The sequence below is a fragment of the Danio rerio genome, chromosome 20 (assembly GCF_049306965.1).
Source record: "Danio rerio strain Tuebingen ecotype United States chromosome 20, GRCz12tu, whole genome shotgun sequence".
Taxonomy (NCBI): Eukaryota; Metazoa; Chordata; class Actinopteri; order Cypriniformes; family Danionidae; genus Danio; species Danio rerio.
Genome location: NC_133195.1, coordinates 41,392,947 through 41,415,944, shown reverse-complemented (window position 1 = coordinate 41,415,944; position 22,998 = coordinate 41,392,947). Strand labels below are relative to the sequence as shown.

Sequence of the window (22,998 nt, the reverse complement as noted above, 5' to 3'; positions counted from 1 at the left end):
ATGGAAGGATGTCTTGTCTGTGGCAGGGGTTTCTTTTTCAGGTAATGGACACACAACAGCAAGGAGATGGAGATTCACAACAGGATTGGTGGAGATATGCTTGAAGAGCTGGAGCTCAGCAAGCAGGTAGAACTGTTTGAATAGATTGAACAATGGGGTTAACTTCCAAAGAAAGTTATTAAGATTAATTAAACACTTGATATCTTTCTCTTTGGCAGATTGGCATGCAGAAACAGAGAAACACTCCACAGCAATGACAAGTACATCATTATAAATGAGCTACTACCTTCTATTTGTAAGTTGAATGAAATTAGATAGAAGGATGTTCTTCCAAGAGGAAGGTAGTGGTGGAAATAGACTAGATAGATCTCTTTTCTGTGTCAGTTATTTTATTTGCAGGTAATGGACACACAACAGACAGAAGAAGGAGAATCACAAGAGTTTCTCTGTGGAGATATGCTTGAAGAGCTGGAGCTCAGTAAGGAGTTTGAACTTCTTGAACAGATTTAACAATGGAGTTAACTTAAGTTATTAAGACTAATTAAAGACCTGATATCTTTCTCTTTGGCAGATTGTCATGGAGCATGTGGAGAAACTGGGAAACACTTCAGCAATGACAAGTACATCATAATAAATGAGGTACATCCTTAAATGTGTAAGTTAAATCATATGAACTTTATAAAGCATTTTAAATGACATGTTTAACTTAAAGTAAAGTAATAAGTTAAAAGTAAGTTAAAACATTGTATTATTTTTACAGAGTAAGTGATGGTCATGTATTCTCTTCATATAGATATCTTGTACTTAGCAAGCATTTTCTTGGCAGGTAATGAACAAATAGGTAGAGCTCTATTGATGCTCACACTTTTTCTTTTACAGACTGGAGTGAAGGAACAAGGGATTCACACACCTCAACAATGATAGAAAACAGATGATCTAGTATTATTGATGGATGATAGATGTCCTTCCAAGATGAAGGGGGTGGTGGTAGGTGGATGGATGGACGAATGGCTGGATGTCTTGTCTGTGGCAGGGGTTTCTCTTTCAGGTAATGGACATACAACAGGAAAAAGAGGGAGATTCACAACAGGATTGGTGGAGATATGCTTGAAGAGCTGGAGCTCAAGAAGCAGGTAGAACTGTTTGAACAGATTGAACAATGGGGTTAACTTCCAATAAAGTTAGGATTATTTAAACACTTTATATCTTTTTCTTTTGGCAGATTGGCATGCAGAAACAGAGAAACACACTTCAGCAATGACAAGTACATCATTATAAATGAGCTACTACCTTAAATTTGTAAGTTGAATGAAATTAGATAGAAGGATGTTCTTCCAAGAGGAAGGTAGTGGTGGAAATAGACTAGATAGATCTCTTTTCTGTGGCAGCTATTTGCAGGTAATGGACACACAACAGACAGAAGAAGGAGAATCATGAGTTTCTCTGTGGAGATATGCTTGTAGAGCTGGAGCCCAGTAGGTAGTTTGAACTTCTTGAACAAATTTAGGAATGGAGTTAACTTCCAAAGTAAGTTATTAGGATTAATTAAACACTTGATATCTTTCTCTCTGGCAGATTGGCATGCAGAAACAGAGAAACACACCTCAGCAATGACAAGTACATCAATATAAATGAGGTACTACCTTAAATCTGTAACGTGAATGAAATTAACTTTAAAACATAGTTTTTACAGAGTAAGTGAAGATAGGGTATTTCCGACAGACAGACAGACAGACAGACAGACAGCTAGACAGATAGATAGATTGTCCTTAACAGATATGTTTGCATGTAATGAACAAGTAAGCAGAGCTCCATTAATTATGTCTTTGTCTTTTACAGATTGGAGTGGAGAAATAAGGGATTCACAAACCTCAGCAAAGACAGGAACCTGATTGTCTGGTATATCAGATATATGATAGATGTCCTTTCAAGAGGAATGGGGTGGTGGTGGGCATAGATAGTTATTTAAATGTCCTGTCGGTGGAAGGTGTTTTTTTTCAGCCAATGTAACAAAAGAGGAAGAAGAGGAAAACTCATAATGAGAACAGTGGAGATATGCTTGAAGAGCTGGAGCTCAGTAAGCAGGTAGAACTGTTTGAACAGATTGAACAATCGAGTTAACTTCCCAAGAAAGTTAATATTAAGTTATTATAATTTAAGACTTGATTTCTTTCCCTCGTTTTTTGCAGATTGGAGTAAACTGTATGGAGAAATACAGGAATCACACTTCAGCAATGATTGAAAGCTGCATGAATGTATGGATGGATGGATGGATGTCTTGTTTGTGGCAGGGTTTTTTTTCAGGTAATGGACATTAAGGCTTTACATTAACAACTGCCAAATGTGGATAGATTTCAGCTCTAGCGGGTAAGACAGCCACTCCCACTAGCCACTTTGGCTGGTTGGAAATAATTTTTACATTGTAGTTTTCTTAAAGCAGGGTTTGACAATGAGAATGGCCCAATATGCGTGCAAATGTAATCTTAGAATGGAGGAGCAGCACAAGTGACAAAAATAATTGTGTTCGCTCGAGCAAAAGCAGGTGAATACCTTATGAGAGGATGTTTACTTGCATACACAGGTAATGTGATTCGCGTGACTATTAAAAAGCGAGCAAGATCCGGTTTACTTGCGCAAAACAACCTTGTAGAGGAAACGCATGTGGTGCGATCGTTCTCTTTGAAATGGATTAGTCAAAAAGCGATGCTCATGTACCCACAGTCCTGCTGCTTTCAAGAGCTCAAGATTGAAAAAAAAAAAATATATATATATACATATCCTTTTGTAAGCAGCAGCAGCAGTCACTGCTTTCGTTCTAATTATTCTCAGACACGTGATCATCCTTTCATTATCAGACACGGTATGTTTTTTACCTGCTTTCTTTTGTTTACAGTTATTTTTGTTTATATAGTTTAATTATCATCCTTTACAATAACAGTGCTTTAATATGAGCTTAACTCCCCATTTATATGTAGTTAACTGCTGATCTGGGACCTTCAGCCAGGACAGATTACTGTGCATGTTTTAGATACACGACAATCGATCTTTTTGAATGCACTTTTTAGTCAACAAAACTTTTTTTTTTTTAAACTGACATGTATGCAGCTGTATTTTGCTTGTTTTGACACATTTAAAATGTGTGGCTAAAAAAAATATTATTTCTTTTTGGTGTGGTCAAAGATAAATTTAGTAAATCCTTAATTTTGAGCCCTAAAAAGTCATGTGAAATAAAAACTAGATGCAATACGACACAACCCATTTTCTCATGCACAGCGAGCAAGCTCATACACAACGCACACAAACAGTGAAATAAATGAGGAGGCATGTGGACAACACAACATCTAAATCAAGTGATTTTAGCATGTCAAAGTGACATTTATTCATATAAAATATATTTTCCAAACAACAAAAGTTGGGCTAGTGAAAATGGCAAGTGGCTAGTAATGTTGGAAAACTACCAGCCACAGTGGCTAGTGATCAAAACAGTTAATGTCAAGCCCTGATGGAGACAACAGCAAGGAGAGGGAGATTCACAACAGGATTGGTGGAGATATGCTTGAAGAGCTGGAACTTAGTAACCAGGTAGAACTGTTTGAACAGATTGAGCAGTGGAGTTAACTTCCAAGGAAAGTTATTAGGATTAATTAAACACTTGATATCTTTCTCATTGGTAGATTGGCGTGCAGAAACAGAGAAACACTCCACAGCAATGACAAGTACATCATTATAAATAAGCTACTACCTTAAATTTGTAAGTTGAATGAAATTAGATACAAGGATATTATTCCAAGAGTAAGGTAGTGGTGGAAATAGACTAGATAGATCTCTTTTCTGTGTCAGTTATTTTATTTGCAGGTAATGGACACACAACAGACAGAAGAAGGAGAATCACAAGAGTTTCTCTGTGGAGATATGCTTGAAGAGCTGGAGCTCAGTAAGGAGTTTGAACTTCTTGAACAGATTTAACAATAGAGTTAACTTAAGTTATTAAGACTAATTAAAGACTTGATATATTTCTCTTTGGCAGATTGTCATGGAGCATGTGGAGAAACTGGGAAACACTTCAGCAATGACAAGTACATCATAATAAATGAGGTACATCCTTAAATGTGTAAGTTAAATCATATGAACTTTATAAAGCATTTTAAATGACATGTTTAACTTAAAGTAAAGTAATAAGTTAAAGTAAGTTAAAACATTGTATTATTTTTACAGAGTAAGTGATGGTCATGTATTCTCTTCATATAGATATCTTGTACTTAGCAAGCATTTTCTTGGCAGGTAATGAACAAATAGGTAGAGCTCTATTGATGCTCACACTTTCTCTTTTACAGATTGGAGTGAAGGAATAAGGGATTCACACACCTCAACAATGATAGAAAACAGATGATCTAGTATTATTGATGGATGATAGATGTCCTTCCAAGATGAAGGGGGTGGTGGTGGGTGGATGTATGAATGGCTGGATGTCTTGTCTGTGGCAGGGGTTTCTCTTTCAGGTAATGGACATACAACAAGGAGAAGAGGTTGAATCACAACAGGATCAACGGAGATATGCTTGAAGAGCTGGAGCTCAGTAAGCAGGCAGAACTGTTTGAACAGATTGAACAATGGAGTTAACTTCCAAAAAAAGTTATTAGGATTATTTAAACACTTCATACCTTTCTCTTTGGCAGATTGGCATGCAGAAACAGAGAAACACACTTCAGCAATGACAAGTACATCATTATAAATGAGCTACTACCTTAAATTTGTAAGTTGAATGAAATTAGATAGAAGGATGTTCTTCCAAGAGGAAGGTAGTGGTGGAAATAGACTAGATAGATCTCTTTTCTGTGTCAGTTATTTTATTTGCAGGTAATGGACACACAACAGACAGAAGAAAGAGAATCATGAGTTTCTCTGTGGAGATATGCTTGAAGAGCTGGAGCTCAGTAAGGAGTTTGAACTTCTTGAACAAATTTAAGAATGGAGTTAACTTCCAAAGTAAATTATTAGGATTAATTAAACACTTAATATCTTTCTCTTTGGCAGATTGGCATGCAGAAACAGAGAAACACATCAGCAATGACAAGTACATCATTATAAATGAGCTACTACCTTAAATCTGTAACGTGAATGAAATTAACTTTAAAACATAATTTTTACAGAGTAAGTGAAAACAGCCTACTTCCTACAGACAGACAGACAGACAGACAGACAGACAGACAGACAGACAGACAGACAGACAGACAGACAGACAGACAGACAGACAGACAGACAGCTAGACAGATAGATAGATTGTCCTTAACAGATATGTTTGCATGTAATGAACAAGTAAGCAGAGCTTCATTAATTCTGTCTTTGTCTTATACAGATTGGAGTGGAGAAATAAGGGATTCACAAACCTCAGCAAAGACAGGAACCTGATTGTCTGGTATTACCGATATATGATAGATGTCCTTCCAAGAGGAAGGGGGTGGTGGTGGGCATAGATAGTTATTTAAGTGTCCTGTCGGTGGAAGGTGTTTCTTTCAGCCAATGGAAAAAAGAGGAAGAAGAGGAAAACTCATAATGAGAACAGTGGAGATATGCTTGAAGAGCTGGAGCTCAGTAAGCAGGTAGAACTGTTTGAACAGATTGAACAATGGAGTTAACTTCCAAAGAAAGTTATTATTAAGTTATTATAATTTAAGACTTGATCTCAATTCTCTCGTCTTTTGCAGATTGGAGTGAACTGTATGGAGAAATACAGGAATCACACTTCAGCAACGATTGAAAACTGCATGGATGTATGGATGGAAGGATGGGTTGTCTGTGGCAGGGGTTTCTTTTTCAGGTAATGGACACACAACAGACAGAAGAAAGAGAATCATGAGTTTCTCCGTGGAGATATGCTTGTAGAGCTGTAGCCCAGTAAGTAGTTTGAACTTCTTGAACAAATTTAGAAATGGAGTTAACTTCCAAGGTAAGTTATTACGATTAATTAAACACTTGATATCTTTCTCTTTGGCAGATTGGCATGCAGAAACAGAGAAACACTCCACAGCAATGACAAGTACATCAATATAAACGAGGTACTACCTTAAATCTGTAACGGGAATGAAATTAACTTTAAAACAATTTTTACAGAGTAAGTGAAGATAGGGTATTTTCTTACAGACAGACAGATAGATTGTCCGTAACAGATATGTTTGCATGTAATGAACAAGTAAGCAGAGCTTCATTGATTCTGTCTTTGTCTTTTACAGATTGGAGTGGAGAAATAAGGGATTCACAACCCTCAGCAAAGACAGGAACCTGATTGTGTTGTATTACCAATATATGATAGATGTCCTTCCAAGAGGAAGGGGGTGGTGGTGGGCATAGATAGTTATTTAAATGTCCTGTCGGTGGAAGGTGTTTTTTTTCAGCCAATGGAATAAAAGAGGAAGAAGAGGAAAACTCATAATGAGAACAGTGGAGATATGCTTGAAGAGCTGGAGCTCAGTAAGCAGGTAGAACTGTTTGAACAGATTGAACAATGGAGTTAACTTCCAAAGAAAGTTATTATTAAGTTATTATAATTTAAGACTTGATCTCAATTCTCTCGTCTTTTGCAGATTGGAGTGAACTGTATGGAGAAATACAGGAATCACACTTCAGCAATGATTGACAACTGAATGGATGTATGGATGAAAGGATGGGTCGATAGATGAATGTATTGTCTGTGGCAGGGATTTCTTTTTCAGATAATGGACATACAACAGCAAGGAGAGGGAGATTCACAACAGGATTGGTGGAGATATGCTTGAAGAGCTGGAAATCAGTAACCAGGTAGAACTGTTTGAACAGATTGAACAATGGGGTTAACTTAAGTTATTAAGATTATTTAAAGACTTGGTATCTTTCTCTTTGGCAGATTGTCATGGAGCATGTGGAGAAACTGGGAAACACTTCAGCAATGACAAGTACATAATGAGGTACATCCCTAAATGTGTAAGTTGAATCAAATAACTTCATAAAGTAATTTAAACTATTGATGCACTATTTACCTTTTACAGATTGAAGTGGAGAAACGAGGGAATCATACACGTCAACAATGACAGGAAACTGATGGTCTGGTATTGCCTATACATGATAGATGTCCTTCCAAAAGGAAGGGGGTGGTGGTGGGCATAGATAGTTAGATAGACTTCTTGTCTGTAAAAGGTAATGAACACACAACAGGCATAAAAAGGAGAATTACAAGAGGATCAGTGGAGATATGCTTGAAGAGCTGGAGCTTAGCAAATACATACTGTAGAGCTCTGTTAGTCTTGTCTTTGCCTTTTTGCAGGTTGGAGTGGAGCATGTGGAGAAACAAGGAAATCACACACCTCAGCAATGCCTGGAAACTGATGGTTAGGTTAGATATTTCCTGGATGGATGGATGAATGTTTAAATAGACGACCTTCCAAGTGGAAGGGGGTGGTGGTGGGCATAGATAGTTAGATAGGTGTCTGTGGAAGGTTTTTTCTTACAGACAGTGGAACCACAAAAGGCAGAAGACGGAGAATCACAAGAGTGGAGATATGCCTGAAGAGCTGGAGCTCAGTAAGGAGGTTGAACTTCTTGAACAGATTAAACAATGGAGTTAACTTTCAAAGAAAGATATATAGATCAATTAAAGACTTGAAATGTTTCTCTTTGGCAGATTGGCATGGAGGATGTGGAGAAACAGGGAAACACAACTCAGCAATGACAAGTACATCATAATCATAGGAGAAGGCTAATCTTTCCCCTGGCCACAGAACACAGGCTTGAGACTAGCAAAGAAAAAATTTCCTGTGGTATATTCTCACTCAAACCACTGCCTGCTTCTTTGCTTATGGAGAGAAAAGCTGCTCATATCTGCTGGTTCTTGATCAATATTTGATATCCAGCTTGGCTCTCTAGACCAGAAGCTGTGGATATGAAATATCAAGGAAAAATTTAGATGAAATTAAAAGCCTAGAATTTAGAAATTTAACTTATCTTGAACAGAAATTGATAGATGATTTAACTGCATTAGAAAAGGCAAAGGCTGTTTTTTAATTATATTGGTCTGCGATAGCAAATCACACACGGTATTTATTTCTAGCTAAAATGAACAGTGCTTTGTTAGATGCTCTCTTTAAAAATTTGCACTAAACTATTATTTTTACTTTGCATCATCATCTTGGAAATAAAGCTTTGTGTCTTTGCACCTGAATAAGTCATGATTTGTGTATTTAATTTCGTGTTTGAGCAACATCTGTTTCAAAATCTTGCAAATTCTGTGGTGTTTTAATTAGTTTCCATTTGAGAAAAGTTGAGCATATGTTGTTAAATTAATAATTATTTAACAAGTGTTGATCGGATTTGTACTTATTTCAACAAATGTTATATATTGAATAAAAGCATATCAATTCTAATGGTGTCATTGATTCTGTGATTTATCCATATAACTTTACTTTGCACAAAAGTGTTAAAAGATGTGTTCTATTATTAGAATGTTCTTCACAATAACCAAAATACAGTAATTGTAAGAAACACTCGTCAGAAAGGTTTTTTTAAGGAACCTAATACAGCTCTTCTATGGTACACATGGATTTCAGTTTCTTATGGATTACAGTTTAAAAATAATCACTTTTTACTTTCAGAACCTGGCTAGATTACCCCAGAAGACCGAACTCGGTCAGAAGAGAAAGAGTAAAATAACCGATATTAAATTACAGGAATTTACCATTAAATAACAGATGTTAAATTACAGAAATTTACCATAAAATAACCAATGTTAAATTACTGAAATTTACCGGAAAATTACAGATGTTAAATTACAGAAATTTACCATAAAATAACCGATATTACATTACAGAAATTTATTGTAAAATAACTGATGGTAAATTACAGAAATTTACCGGAAAATTACAGATGTTAAATTACAGAACATTACTGCAAAATAAAGGCTGTTAAATGACAGAAATTTACCAGAAATTTAAAGACATTTCTGTAATTTATCGTCCGTTATTCAATGGTAAATTTCAGTAATTTAACAGCCTTTTTTAGCGTTTTTTTCCGGCACCCCAGATGCTGGAAAAAAAACCGTAAGATTGTGGATTTCTTTTAACAGTGCACAGCGATTATACATTTTAAGGAAATCAGCAAATTCATGTCAAATAACTGTTTCTGTTAAGCTGGAATAATAAAAAAAAAGCATTCAACAGAAAATTACACACTTCATCTTTAAAATGCCACGGTTACAGTTCTGCTTGAGCAATTTGTTATTGAAACAGGAAGATCTCTGCGATATAATGATTTAAATCCTACAGCAGCTCTTCTGTCGTGAAATACAGTACAGTTTCATGCTTAACCACCAGGATTCTGAGATATACTAAAAATAGACTCCTCTGTATTGTATTGACTAGTGCAGCTCTCCTACACATATCATTAGGTAACATGTCTGAGACAAATCTCTCTCCTCTCACCCCTCTCATCAGCTCCATCTTCCCTCATTATGACTCATTCTTACTGAAATAACACAGGCGTGTGGTGACCCATGCGGAATTCACACTTTATAGGCCACCTATTGTGCACCCCTTTAATTCTTAAAGTAATATTGGTCTCGAGTGTCTCCAGAATGTGTCTGTGAAGATTCAGGGGGATGGGGTGGGGTGGGGTGGGGGGTCTAAAAAAAAGTCTATTTACTATGACTTAAATTCACCCCATCTTCAGAAGACCGGATGTCTCAGAATGCTCATCTGCATCATTTATGTGCCTGTTCACAGTCCATTTGCATTGACAGATAAGTAACGCACACAAATACAGTACATTGGTAATGTTTGTGATGCACTTTAAATGAATGGACACATATAAAAGTATGCTTAAAATGTCAGCTGAGCACTACAGCAGCATAACATTAAAGTGTGAAACTGTTCAAATGTCACAGAGTTGGTAAAGATCAATCATTGAGTAACAATCTTTTAGCAAAGCCTTCCTTGTAGTGAAATAATGTGCGCAGACACATTCATTTAGGCATTTTTTGAGGTGTATTACCTTTAAATATAAAAGCAATCTAACGCATCCTCAATGGCTCTGATCTTGAGAGAAAAATAAGACTTTTATGTTTATGTTTTTATGTTCTCTCATCTGAACATTATGAATTTTATCCATTTGGATGCGCATATGCATTAGCCAATCCAGGCTCATTCTGATTATGTACCACTATGTACATATCTGAAGATCGCATATGTCCCTGGAGCTACATTTTTTGCAGTTTTTGTTTTCATGTATCCACTAGAGGCCAAATTTTTCTCACAAGGGGCATTTGTACCTGCTCTTATTGCATAAATCCACCAGAGAGCACTGTCGACTGACTGATTTACTGACTGACCAACCAACCAATCCCCCCATCCTCCCCTTCACTAATCCCAAGCAATACATTTTCAAAAGCACTGATTGACCCGTGCTTACCACATCCCTAAACCCAACCACAGTATTTTAAAAAGCAACCCAGAAAAAGAGAAGCACCCTGATTTTTACCACGTTTTCAGATTTTACCACATTCTCACCCTGTTATTTACTTGTTTATTTTATTTCTTGCCTTTTGCTTTCTGGAACCGTTCTTCACTGGACACGATCCCCATTGTCACGGTCAACTTTGGTCTGTGTCTTAAATCCACCAATGTTGGATCTACCAGACAAACTGCGCTTAGCAGGTAAGTGAGAAAAGAAACAGCGTCATACCATTCGTAGCGATCATTATAAAAATGAAATACAGCCATACATGGCTACATAATTTGCGATCTCCAGAAATGTATATATATATATATGAACATTTATTATAACATAAATGTATATGCAAACATGGGAAGAACATGCAAACTCCACACAGAAATGCCAACTGACCCAGTGACCTTCTTGCTGTGGGGTGACAATGCTAACCACAAAGCCACCGTGTCACCTTTATATATATATATATATATATATATATATATATATATATATATATATATATATATATATATATATATATATATATATATATATACATATATACATATATATATATATATATATCGTTCATTTATGTAGTGTGCTTCACAGACGTGAGTGGGCTTGACAAACCACCTGTTGAAACATTCTTCTCTTTCTCCCCCCTTCTAACTGTAGCACTTAATTCTCTGAGCACAAACAGTTCCTTCATATTATTATATAAAATATAAAGGGACTTTATAGGTGGAGCGAGTGTTAATCACTTGTGCACCACCAGTCCTGAGTCTCCAGGAGGATAAAAGAAGTAGCGATGACAGTGGAAGATGAGAGAGAACCATGCCTGTGACACTTTATGCTTGATCTTTTGTGTTTAGGCAGCTGTTGTCCGTGACATTTAGTTTTCTGTTAATATTCTTATTAAAATAGTTTGAAATGTTTGCCCATTACTGACTTTTCCTTTCATGAGAAAGTTTATACTGCTATAAACTCTCTGAGGCTGGAGACCACAGTCATTCAGGACTGTCAGAAGAAGAAAAAAAAAACTTTAATAAATGTTCATCTGGAGCGGTTTCATAGTAAATAGTTAAAAAGATCTGTTATATGTTTTATTATTAATATTTAAAAAGCATATAATAAATAGTATACATTAGAAGAAGCAGCAAATAAATGAAACAGTTTAGCCTATTCAAATTAATAGCAATTATAAAGAAGTTGAATCGCTATCAAATCTCATGAACCTTTTCTTCACTGTGTAACTTAAATAATTCTGATTAAAGAGCAGCGAATGACTCTCTCATTTAGATTTTTCATTAGATTACATTAAATAACAGAGGTGTCTCTTTAAAAATGCACAGATCTATAATGAAAGCATTCGAATTCCGAACTGTTTCTGCTCATTTAAGACTAAATTTGTTGTGCTTAAAAGAAAACCCACCAAGATCGCCATGATTACATTATTATGTGTATATGTCTGTTCAAACACACACCCAAAACCGAGAGCATTCACATTTGCTCCGCTTCTAATCGCATGTACAGAATCCGTTTGGGAAACAGTGTCTATTTATCACCATGGAGCGCTTCTGACAGTCACTTACTGCTTACATGAGATTGAATAGGAGAGGCAAAGGTGCCTATTTTGGAAAGAAAGGGAATCCTGCCATTTAATATTTATTTCAAAGTGTTTTTATGCCTAAATAAAATGAAATCCCAGATCAAATTCACATTTAAGAGCAAGGGGCGTCCCCTGGTGGTTCGGCGGTAAAGGTTACATTTAGGGAGGTTTGGCTCTTTAATGTTTATTGCCACCCTTTGACTAAAAATACGGGAAAATACTTCTATGGGATAATAGCGAGATAGAATTGTAAAATTAGGCAAAACGGAAAACGGGAGGGGTAACAGTTACGCATCACATTGCTTAGGGAAGCACAGTAGCAATCCCTTTTTAGACTTGCTTTAGCGTAATGGAAATTAAAGGTATAGTTCACCCAATCATACTGTAAGTCATCATTGACTCAACCTCATATGGTTCAAATATGTTTGCGTTTCTTTCTGCTTTTGAACATAAAAGAAGATATTTTAAAGAATGTTAGAAATTGGTCCATAGTAGGAAAACCAAATACTAGAGAAGTCAATGGCTACCAGGGTTTCAACATTCTTCAAGATATAAAAGAATGAAATTTAAACTGGTTTACAACAAGTGGAGGAAGAGTAAATATTAACAATGCTCATTTTTGTGTGAACTATCCCTTTACAAAAAGGAATGGATGGATTCTTTATTCATGTAGGATGGCTGCGTTCACACACTGCCAACACACATTTATGTGAAAGTGAATTTGTGCATAATAGGTGCCCTTTAAAGCTATTAGGTTCGAACTCAAAGCTGGAATCAGGACAGCGAATGTAAGAAAACACCCAGAACTTAATTGGATGTAATTGGCGGGTGCAGCAGGCAGACTTGAACAAGTGATGAGGGCATTTGAGATGCGCCACGTCTGAGACTCAGAGTTTCTCCAGCTCCTGCAGAGCTCAGCTTTCTAATGAGAGGAGGAGGACAGACTGAGGAAGTGGTAATTGGATCCTCCCTGTCCTGTCGCCTGGGCATGTGTGGCAATGTGGCTGTGCTTTATTTAGATCCTCTAGGCAAACAGTCTCAGTTCTCCCATTGCCAGCAGCAACCGCAGAGCTTGTGAGAACAAACCACTCCTGCCCATCTTGAGCTCATTGGCTTGCAGAGCAGAAGTTTGCTCTCCGCAACTGCACTGCGCGGCAGCCATGCCATTATATTATAGACTAATGAGGCTGTGCTGACGTGCTAATTAAAGCTGGCTGCCTGTGCAGTACAGTACGCTTGGGATTTGGCTATTTTTGATCGTGTAATGCAGCTATATTAAATACACTTTGATCACTATTTACTTGCAAAAAGCAAAGTTTGGATTTGTAAAGTTGAATGCACATCCTTGCATTCTCAAAGTTCTCAAAGATGGCATGCTCAAAGTTAAGTAGTCATTTGCACCAGAAAGATTAAGGGCCCTATCATACACCCGGCGCAGTGTGGCGCAAGGCGCGGCACAATAGTCTTTTGGTAGTTTCAGCTTGGCGCAAGAGTCATTTTGAGGCGTTGCGCTACGCTGTTTAAATAGCAAATGCATTAGCGCTCATTTGTGCGCCCATAGGCGTTCTGGTCTAAAAAGGAAGGCGTTCTGAGGCGGATCGCTGGCGCGTTGCTGTTTTGAGAAACTATAATAGATTTTTCATTAGACCAAAACTAACCCGGTCTAAACTCCGGCGCAAAGTTGCGCCTCGCTTACGCACTGCTTAAAATGCACAAGAGAGCAATAGGCAAATATCTTTACATATGAAAAAATTTAAATATTAAGGATATATATAGGATATAATAAGAATAGATATAGGATATAAATATAAACGATTAAAATATTATGAAACATATTATTTTCTAGCTTACATAAATATGAAAAATCACTGCTTTTATGTCTTCTTCATCTCGGGAGGTTTTTTCAGATCATTCATAACAATTTGCTTTTGTATAATGTTATTATTATTAGCAGTATTATTTATTATATCCATATTTATATTTGTTTTATTGAAAACAAGCTTAGATTTGCCCACCTGTCAGGTTTAAGACCATAAGGGGCACAGCATGTGTTTTAGCATATAACTCAGGTTTTTGAGCACATTTTGTTATTATTATTCATTTATTCTTTTGCTTTAAATTAAAACTGAATTTAGAAATAGTTTTGAAACGAATATTTGCGCTTAACAAACAAAATAATTTATTTATAGACTAATTGATGTCTGTGCAAAAAGGTTTCCCTATCCAAAAGCGAATGTGAAAGTAGTTCCATTATCTCTCATTCTCACGCAGTAGATGCTCTGTTTAACAGTTTTCTGTTAAAAAACTGTTAACTGTTTGCTTGTGAAATGCTCATTTTTTCCACTTAGACTTACTTTGCGTCCTGTAAATAGCGAATGCGCTCTTGGACTCTTAAAGGGAATAGGAGATGAGACTGTAATTGGTTTATTCTCAAAACACATCTATAACTCATTAAGAAAATAAACTCAACCCTTTTAGACCATGCGCCGCGGTGCAAGGCAGATTTCCCATCCTTAAATTAGCAAAAACGTGTCCTGACACGCCCGAAAGCTTTTGCGCCCTGCGTTTTGCGATCGGCATGTTCTATATAAAAGCAACGGCACGTAATAGAAGGAATATTTTCACATTAAAATGAGTTTTTCCCCTAACCAACACCTTGCATAAAATAGAAACGGCTTCTATTGTCTGCAGCTGAACAACAGAACACTGACTATGATCACCTCAGGTACACCTCATGTGCTTTATTCAGCGTTAAATGCTAACAATGCGAGTTTGAATACCGTTTTACATGACACTTATTGCCATATTACTGAAAGCAGCAGCAGCAAACTCATGCAAGCCAACTCCTTTCAGTGATTAAGCATCTAATTTAAATTAATTTAAATTATGAATGTAAGTTGTAATATGTAAATTAGATTATAAACCTTGTCAGCGCCAATAGCCTAGTGATACCTAGTAATACATATCACGGAGGTGCTTGTGGTGGCCTGAGTTTGATTCCCGGCTCGGGTCCTTTGCCAATCCTACCCCTATCTCTGCTCCCCATGCTTTCCTGTATGTAAATCTCCACTGTCCTATTGAAATAAAGCTGAATGGTCCACTGGAGGTCGCATTTCAGTCACTTTAAGAGCCTTTCTGAATGAATGAATGAATAAATGAATGAATGAATAAAATATGTGGTTTTCCACCAAGGCAACCCGGGGTGCTGAAATATAGCTGAAATATATAATAATTGGCTAAACTGACATTGGGCGGGTTAAAAAAACCAAAACAAAAACAGAATTCCGGCACGTAACGCACATTTTTAAAGCACAGTATCTAACTTTAGCATTGTTTTTTTAGATAAACAAGAATGTATACGTTTCTTAAACATCTGCAAACATATTATCGTATTTGTATGCTTTAGAAGAGTCAAAAACTTCAAAACAGCATCTTTAATCCTTGTCCAGAGTCTGTGATTTGTTTTTGCAACAATATCGTGTAATGCTTAAAATGTCTTTGCACTCATTTAAAATATGGTTGTGTAAATCATTTCATCCACTTACACATGCACTCATCAACAGGCATTTCCAGACCTCAGGAAATTTTGTTGGCTGCAAATTCTGTGGAAATCTTTGAAAAAAGGTCTGTAAAAAAAGCATAAAAAATGCAAAAATAAATTTTAAATAATTAATGAATCGAAATAAAACATACAATTAAATATGATGATTAAAATATTAATAAATAAATTATAATGATAAAATATGATTAATTAAGACCAAAAACAATAATAAAAAATCAAACAAATAAATTAAACATCCAAATTTGATCAAAATAATACAAATAAATTTGATTTATACAAAGAAAACTAATACAAAAATATTATAACATGGGCGCCATGGTGGCTCAGTGGTTAGCACTGTTGCCTCACAGCAAGTAGGTCACTGATTCGAGTCCCGACTGGACCAGCTGGCATTTCTGTGTGGAATTCTCCGCCTGTTTGTGTGGCTTTATCTGGGTCTTTCCCCCACAGTCCAAAGACTTCCACTAAAGGTGAATTGAATAAAACTAAATTGGCCTTAGAGTGTGACAGTGTATGTGAATGAGTGTGTATGGGTGTTTCACAGTACTGGGCTGCGGCTGGAAGGGCATCTGCTGTGTAAAACATATGTGGGAATAGTTGGTGGTTTATTCCACTGTGGTAACCTCTGAAATAAGGACAAAAATCGAAGAAAAATAAATGAATAATATAACAATATACATTATGTATTGTGTATAAATACATAATAAAGAAACTATATAGATGCCTTTCACAGTTTAGTATGGAGCTCCCTTGCATGAGCATGTTCATATGTTCGAGGATCCACGTAAAACCATAGTATAGACAAGGAGACGACAAAGAATAAACACAAGCTGCAGGCCATTAAGAAAAAATAGGGAATTTATTGTATGTGGATGTGCTAGCAGATGTATCTCACAAGTGCTTCGTCTCAGGGTAAAGTCAAGCGAAACAGAAATAAAAAGGTTGTGCGCTGTTCTCCAGTGTGAGCGTGTGTGTGTCACACTCGGTGTGTGTCCCGCAAGTTTGTGTGCGTCCAGCTGCCAGACTCTGTTCTGCTGAGCATCAGTATGACTGACACTCCGGGGAACCTGGAGAAAAAGACAGAATAGAAGATCAGCACAGACACATACTGTACACCGACACTAGGGAGGTAAGACTGGTTATTAAGCACAGACTGAATGTCAAACTTTAATATGAGGTTTATTAATTATTGATATATAGAAGAAACAGATGCCCAAAACATAAAAATAGAGTTGAATAGTAATATGTAGAGTTGAAGTCAAAATTATAAGCCCTGCCTGTGTTTATTTCTGTTCTATTTCAAATATTTCCCAAATGATGTTTAGCAGATGAAGGAATTTTTCACAGTATTTCCTGTAATATTTTTTCTTCTGGAGAAAGTCTTTTTTGTTTTATTTCAGCTAGAATAAAAGCAGTTCTTACATTTAAAAAAACATTCTAATGTCACTACCCTTAAGCAATATATTTTTTAGTTCAGAGAAAAAGCCACTGTTATACTAATGTGTTTCCTAATTATTCTAACTTGCCTAGTTAACCCAGTTAACCAAAACACTTGACTACTTTGTTTATATTTTAGTAACTATAACTGACTTTTTATTCCCTTTGTGGTCTCATTTTATCTGTAACATTGTAAGCTGTGACATCGACTTGCTTTTTACTACAAACGCCGTTTTCGACTGTAAGTAAAATAGTAAACAATGTAAACATTTAGTCTTCGGCACAAACAAATGAATAACCATTCATAATTCAACATTACTGTGTCGGTGGACTAAATGTGTTCGATAGGATGATATTCTGAGGACTCTAACCTTTCAAAATAAACTGTGATTTACAAGAATAAATGTGTGTGTGTTGTTATTACGATACACAAATACAACTTGTACAAATATAGCAAATACATTCGTTATAAGCTTGCTATTGAGAAACAACTAGCTACAAAGGCTGCTTGAGGGTCGTCAATATTACTCATGTTCTTTCTGATGTAATCTATTGGCAAACACTGAAATCTGCAAAAACAGCATCCCAGTGCGCCCACGTCCTAATGCTGGCTATTAAGCCTTTAAATAGCACTTTGAGCTGAATACTAGTGTCTTGCAAAATATCTAGTAAAATATTATGTGCTGTCATCATGACAACGATAAAATAAATCAGTTATTAGAAATGAGTTATTAAAACTATTATGTTTAAAAATGTGTTGAAAAAAATCTTATATCCGTTAAACAGAAATTGAAGAAAAATATACAGGAGGAGTCATAAGATATAATTCAGGAGAGAAAATAATAATTAATGAATAATCAAAATTAATGTCTGTATAATGTTGTTTTTATGATCACCAGCAATCTAGTGGCTACAATATATGGACTACAGGTTCCAGTCATGCACTGCTCAAACACACCTGCTCCTCATTCCGTTGATTTTGGCTGAGAGCTGCTCATGAACTGATTACATGAACTATATACACAGCACACACGCAGACCTCTTTGCTGACTCTTATTATACTGTGTTGTAAACATTGCAATGTATTTTCCTTGCCTTGCTTTGCCATGTTAGACCCTTGTTTAATTGTTTATTCCTGTCTGCTGCCTGCCTTCTCACCACTTGCCTGATATTTGACTACGACTCTGGATTTTCTGTGTATATCTGTTTGATCCTGTGTTGGCCATTGTTTGCATGACCTTTCTCCTGTCAATAAACCTGCATTTGGATTTGCAACATGATTGTCAGCGTCCACATCACATTACAGTTGTCTACTGAAACACTTTCATTTAATTCATGCTTTGCTATAATCTTTAGCTTGTTTTTAAGCTATAATCTACACTTATAATAAATAATTTATACATGATTATTTCCCTACATAATGCATTAATTAAAAACAAACAAACAAGAATCGCTTTTGACATTATTCACATGTTAAATAACCAGATCATGTTTTGGCCATAAAACCTGTAATACGTGCTGTCTGCCTTTCCCGTAACATATTCACATAGTCTTGCCCATTGTGTGCGACAAAGTCTACACTGCAAGCGTGGCAAAACAGACAGCAAAAAAACTAGGCCATCCCCATTATAATCAACAAATCTGTCTACACGGCAAGACTGTCAGAAGGACAAACACAGCAGAAAACACCACTTTGAATTTTAAAAACCTGCACGCCAAGCACAGCCTTGACGTTATGAAAAAGCCAACTATTCTCAGCCAGCCCTGTTGCAGTGAAATACAAGTTAAAGTTCAAAGTTTGGATGGAACTTATAGTTATTATTCATATTATAGTTTTACTTTTAGTCATTTTACTAATTCAACATAAAGAAGATACATGTTGATTTCAGAAAGCCTTGTTTTTAGTGAAACAGGTGACATGTAAGTAATTTATTTAACATACAATCGACTGAACATGCTGTAATCCAATGATCTGATACAGTATATTCTTATTTATAGATTTTTCTTCAGCTTTTAACAAAATGTGTTCTCATATTTCATTCTAGAGACTTTCACTTTCAACTATGTAACAATCTTGTTGGCTGGATTTTAGACTTTCAAACCAATAGAACACAAAGAGTGCATGACATACGGGTAGTTTGATGTATAAATCAGCAGTACAACATGCAAGAATCGTATTTCATGTAGTAAATGTACACCAGGTACTGATGAAACCTAAAGAAAGAACCACTGAAGTCACATGGAATGTGTTTGGTTCCTTTTCTGGACTTTGAGTGTCCAGAAGATTTTTTATTTACATTTTTTAAGGACAACAGTATCTCCAGCAGATAGCCAAAGATGCTGTTTAAATTGTACAGAAATCTGTGTTTTTGAAACAAATGAAGACAGCAGAAGTCATTGATTTATTTGAATTATGTATCTTGACGTGTTTACTTTTTCAAAAATTTTAAATGTTTTTTAGGTTTTGTTTTAAAGATTTATTTTTTTTACCCAGACATTTAAAAAGAAAATATTTTAGATAAGTAATTAAAATACCGTAATACCATGAAAGGTTACCAAGGTTATCATACCATCAGAATCTTATACCAGCTACATAAGGGTGATTAATTAATAACAGAATTTTCTATTTTGTGTGAACTAATCCTTTAATGTTAAGACGGCACTTGTTTTTTTTGTCAGTCAAACTGATAACACAAAGTGCTGGATTAATATAGTAACAAAATCCAGGTCATTTAAATACGTCAGGTGGTTATGCAGTTCCAGCATACCTGGGGTGTGCTGAAGAAACAAAGGGAGTGGACAGAGCAGAACAGCAGGACACAGATGTAGCACCTCCTGGAGGTACACACTCGCTCTCTCTGCCTCTCTATCCATCTTTGACTCCAGCTGAGCTCTGAGAGGTGACGAGAGGCCAAGGAGAGAAGGATCACGAGAAAGGCATTTCCCATCTCTGTGTGTGTGCCGACAGCTCGCACGGGCTGATCACCAGCATTTTACTGCTCTCGATGCCATCCAGAGCCATCTCACTGTCCACACAGAAACGAGACGCCAGGTGCTCCAGGTGAGTGCCAGATTTCTGCCAGCGCTGCAGGAGGCATGAACACATGCATAAGTACCAGGGCTGCTCAATATATCCTTTTAGCATCAATATCACAATGTGTGTTACATTGAAGGATCTGCAGTGTCCGATTTAGATTATAATTGACAAGAAAATGTAGAGCATGCTAAATTTGATCAATATGAAATATTTTTAAATATGTTTTTTAAGGCCTGTTACATTCACTGTCAAGTTGATTTTTAACCATAGGTCTCAAACTCGATTCCTGGAGGGCTGGAGCTCTGCACAGTTTTGCTTCAACCCTGATCAAACACAGCTGATCCAACTAATGAAGGTGTTCATAACTCTTTAGGACACCTCGATTATTTGGATCAGCTGTGTTAAAGCAAAACTGTGCAGAGCTGCTGCCCTTTTGGAATTGAGTTTGAGACCTATGATTAGGTCCACACGGAATCTGCATGTGCAAAAATCTGCATTTTTGATTTCGATAATTATTTTTAAATTAATATTTATTCAGTTTTAAAAATTAATTTCAGTAATAATATTGACAAAATAAATGTGTTCATTTGATATATTTAGAATTCAGTTTGTAAAGTAATATTTTCTGTCTATTAGTAGATATATTATATACTTGCTTTGTTTACGAAATAAGTGGATGTAGATGGATTTGCATTGTAAACATTAATTACAAGCTAAAAAGCAACTTTTTTTATTTTTCATATATTAAGTTTTTAGTTACTGTATGATACTCCCAAAATCATTCTGCATAAAGTCGCAGATTACAAAATTCTTAGCAGAAATATCAAAAAATGTTGCAGATTCTGTCTTGCCCTGTCTATGATTTAAACCATATAGGTACAAAAAATTGTAAAGTTTGCCACTTTGACAAATACTAATTGCATTTAATTAATTTATACAATAAAGACTATATGAAGTGTTATTTTACATAATGAATTTCTATGCTTCAATTTCTATAGTTCGACTCGACAGTTTAAAAGTTTTCTACATATATTTTTGGTTAGACATGTAGTTTAGATATGGCGTGCAAATGCTGAAGATGTTTCTATTAGGGTTCTATTAGTTTAGAGGATAATTTTCAGCCAGTTTGGGGTTTTTGTTATATTGCTTTCTTTTATTTGTCACAGCTTGAAATCCTCTTTTTCTTAATAACATACATTAACTGATTTATTTTTCTTTTGTGAGACACTTAAACTTGTACATATTATTTTTGCTGTTCGAATTCTTTTCACTTTTGTCAATGATTTACTTATTTTTGCATTATTTGGTGGTCATTTTGCTATAATTGCCACCAACTCTACAAATTAATTCATACCAAAATGTTACCTCTTTAAGCCCTAGAGCTAAACTTTAGTCGTAACACATGGACATAGAAAAATTAAGACCCGTTTCAAATTATGTAAGACCTACAACACAATATTTCAGTGAATCTAAAATTTAGTTTTAGAAATTTAAGATATTTAAAGACTTTATAAGACCCCATGGACACGCTGATAACTAATTATCATGGTTTCACTTTTCCTTGATAAAATGACAATGCGTTTAATCAAGGTCTAATATGTTATGTTGTAATGATATAATGCAGGCTTGAAAGTGGAACTAAATAGTCCTGCTTGTTTGTGCCATGCAATCAGCTAATCCATTCCCGCAAATCACACTCTAAAGCAGCACAAGTTCAGGTTTGTTTACTTGTGGATTGGTCTCAAATCGATTATGTTTACATATTGCATTTCTATACTTCCATACTGTTCGACTCCACTGAAAACCTTAAAGCATTGTTTATTTCATTTTAATTTTTGTTCTGTTGTTTTCATATGTGCTTATACTATTTTGTATCATTTAGTATATTTTATGCAGATGCACTCACCTACAAATCATTCCAATCAATATATAAAATAAGGAATTCTTTCCTTTCCTTTCCTTTCTTGTAAAACTACATTCACATTGCAGAAAACAAAATATTGCAATGACAGCTTTTTTTCCAATATCGTGCAGCTCTAACAACTATACATCGTCATGTAATAAAACGTCATAAAACGTCATGTAATATAGAGTGTAGCATGCATTCATACATCTCATTGCACACACACTTAAAAACAAAGAAGCAAAAACAAAACAAAGCAATGTTTTCTGATGCTACAGTGTGCTGCATGTCCCTGACACTGACATGACGAATGTGATGTGTGGAAATGCTGACACCGGCCTGAGAGTAAAGCCTCTCCTGAGGGGCTGTCTAACGCTGGAACTGATACTCATAGAGCTGATGTCAGTGGCTTCCTCCGGGAGCTTTCTAAGTGCGGCCTGATTTATGGTCTGTCACGGATGTCTCCTGTGCTTTCGTCGGGATTGACTGCAGCGGAGGTACCTGCTTGCCGTCGCTGATGTTGCACGGCATGAGTAGGATCTGGGAGGCAGGGAAAGTGGTGGAGACGGACAGACAGTACTGCTGCTGGCGGATTTGCTGTCCGTGGGTGTAGATCCACTCCTGTGGAGGAAAGAAAGCAAGCTTTTCTCATGCTGAAGTGACACAGAATGAAATCAAAAAGCAAAGGCAATTCCTTTACAACTGGTTCCGTGCATTGCACTCCTTTGATGAATGTACATATATCTTTCGGCTGTTTTAACGATGAAGAAACAACTTTTGGGAAAACAGACTCTCTCAATCCAATTGTTGTTGTTGTTGACGACTGAATATGAGCATTTCATTATAAGTTTCCCACCCCTAAACACTGAGCCTCCTGGGCACCACTGAGAGCTGTCTACTAAAATCTGTCAATTACTTTTCAGCTTGACCAATAGCGAGAGAGTTTGGGGCGTGGCTACTTCAGCAGACAGGCTGAGACAGATGGAAGTTAGCTA

General features: G+C 36.1%; 1 protein-coding gene across 7 annotated transcripts in view; it reads right to left on the bottom strand.

The window, feature by feature from the left end:
• Positions 1 to 16,466: 16,466 nt before the first annotated feature.
• Positions 16,467 to 22,998, bottom strand: part of galnt14 (UDP-N-acetyl-alpha-D-galactosamine:polypeptide N-acetylgalactosaminyltransferase 14 (GalNAc-T14)) — an 87,846-nt gene continuing 81,314 nt past the window's right edge. For 6 of the 7 annotated variants that reach the window (XM_073932858.1, XM_073932855.1, XM_021468474.3 and 3 more), the window contains 3 exons: positions 22,505 to 22,624; positions 19,832 to 20,148; positions 16,467 to 16,693 (listed from right to left, as the gene is read on the bottom strand). In XM_073932858.1, coding sequence (XP_073788959.1) covers positions 19,990 to 20,148; positions 22,505 to 22,624 — 279 coding nt within the window. In that variant the 3' untranslated portion in view covers positions 16,467 to 16,693; positions 19,832 to 19,989. Of the gene's footprint in view, positions 16,694 to 19,831; positions 20,149 to 22,504; positions 22,625 to 22,998 lie in introns of those variants that run through there. The other variant, NM_001044995.2, reaches the window with a different exon arrangement.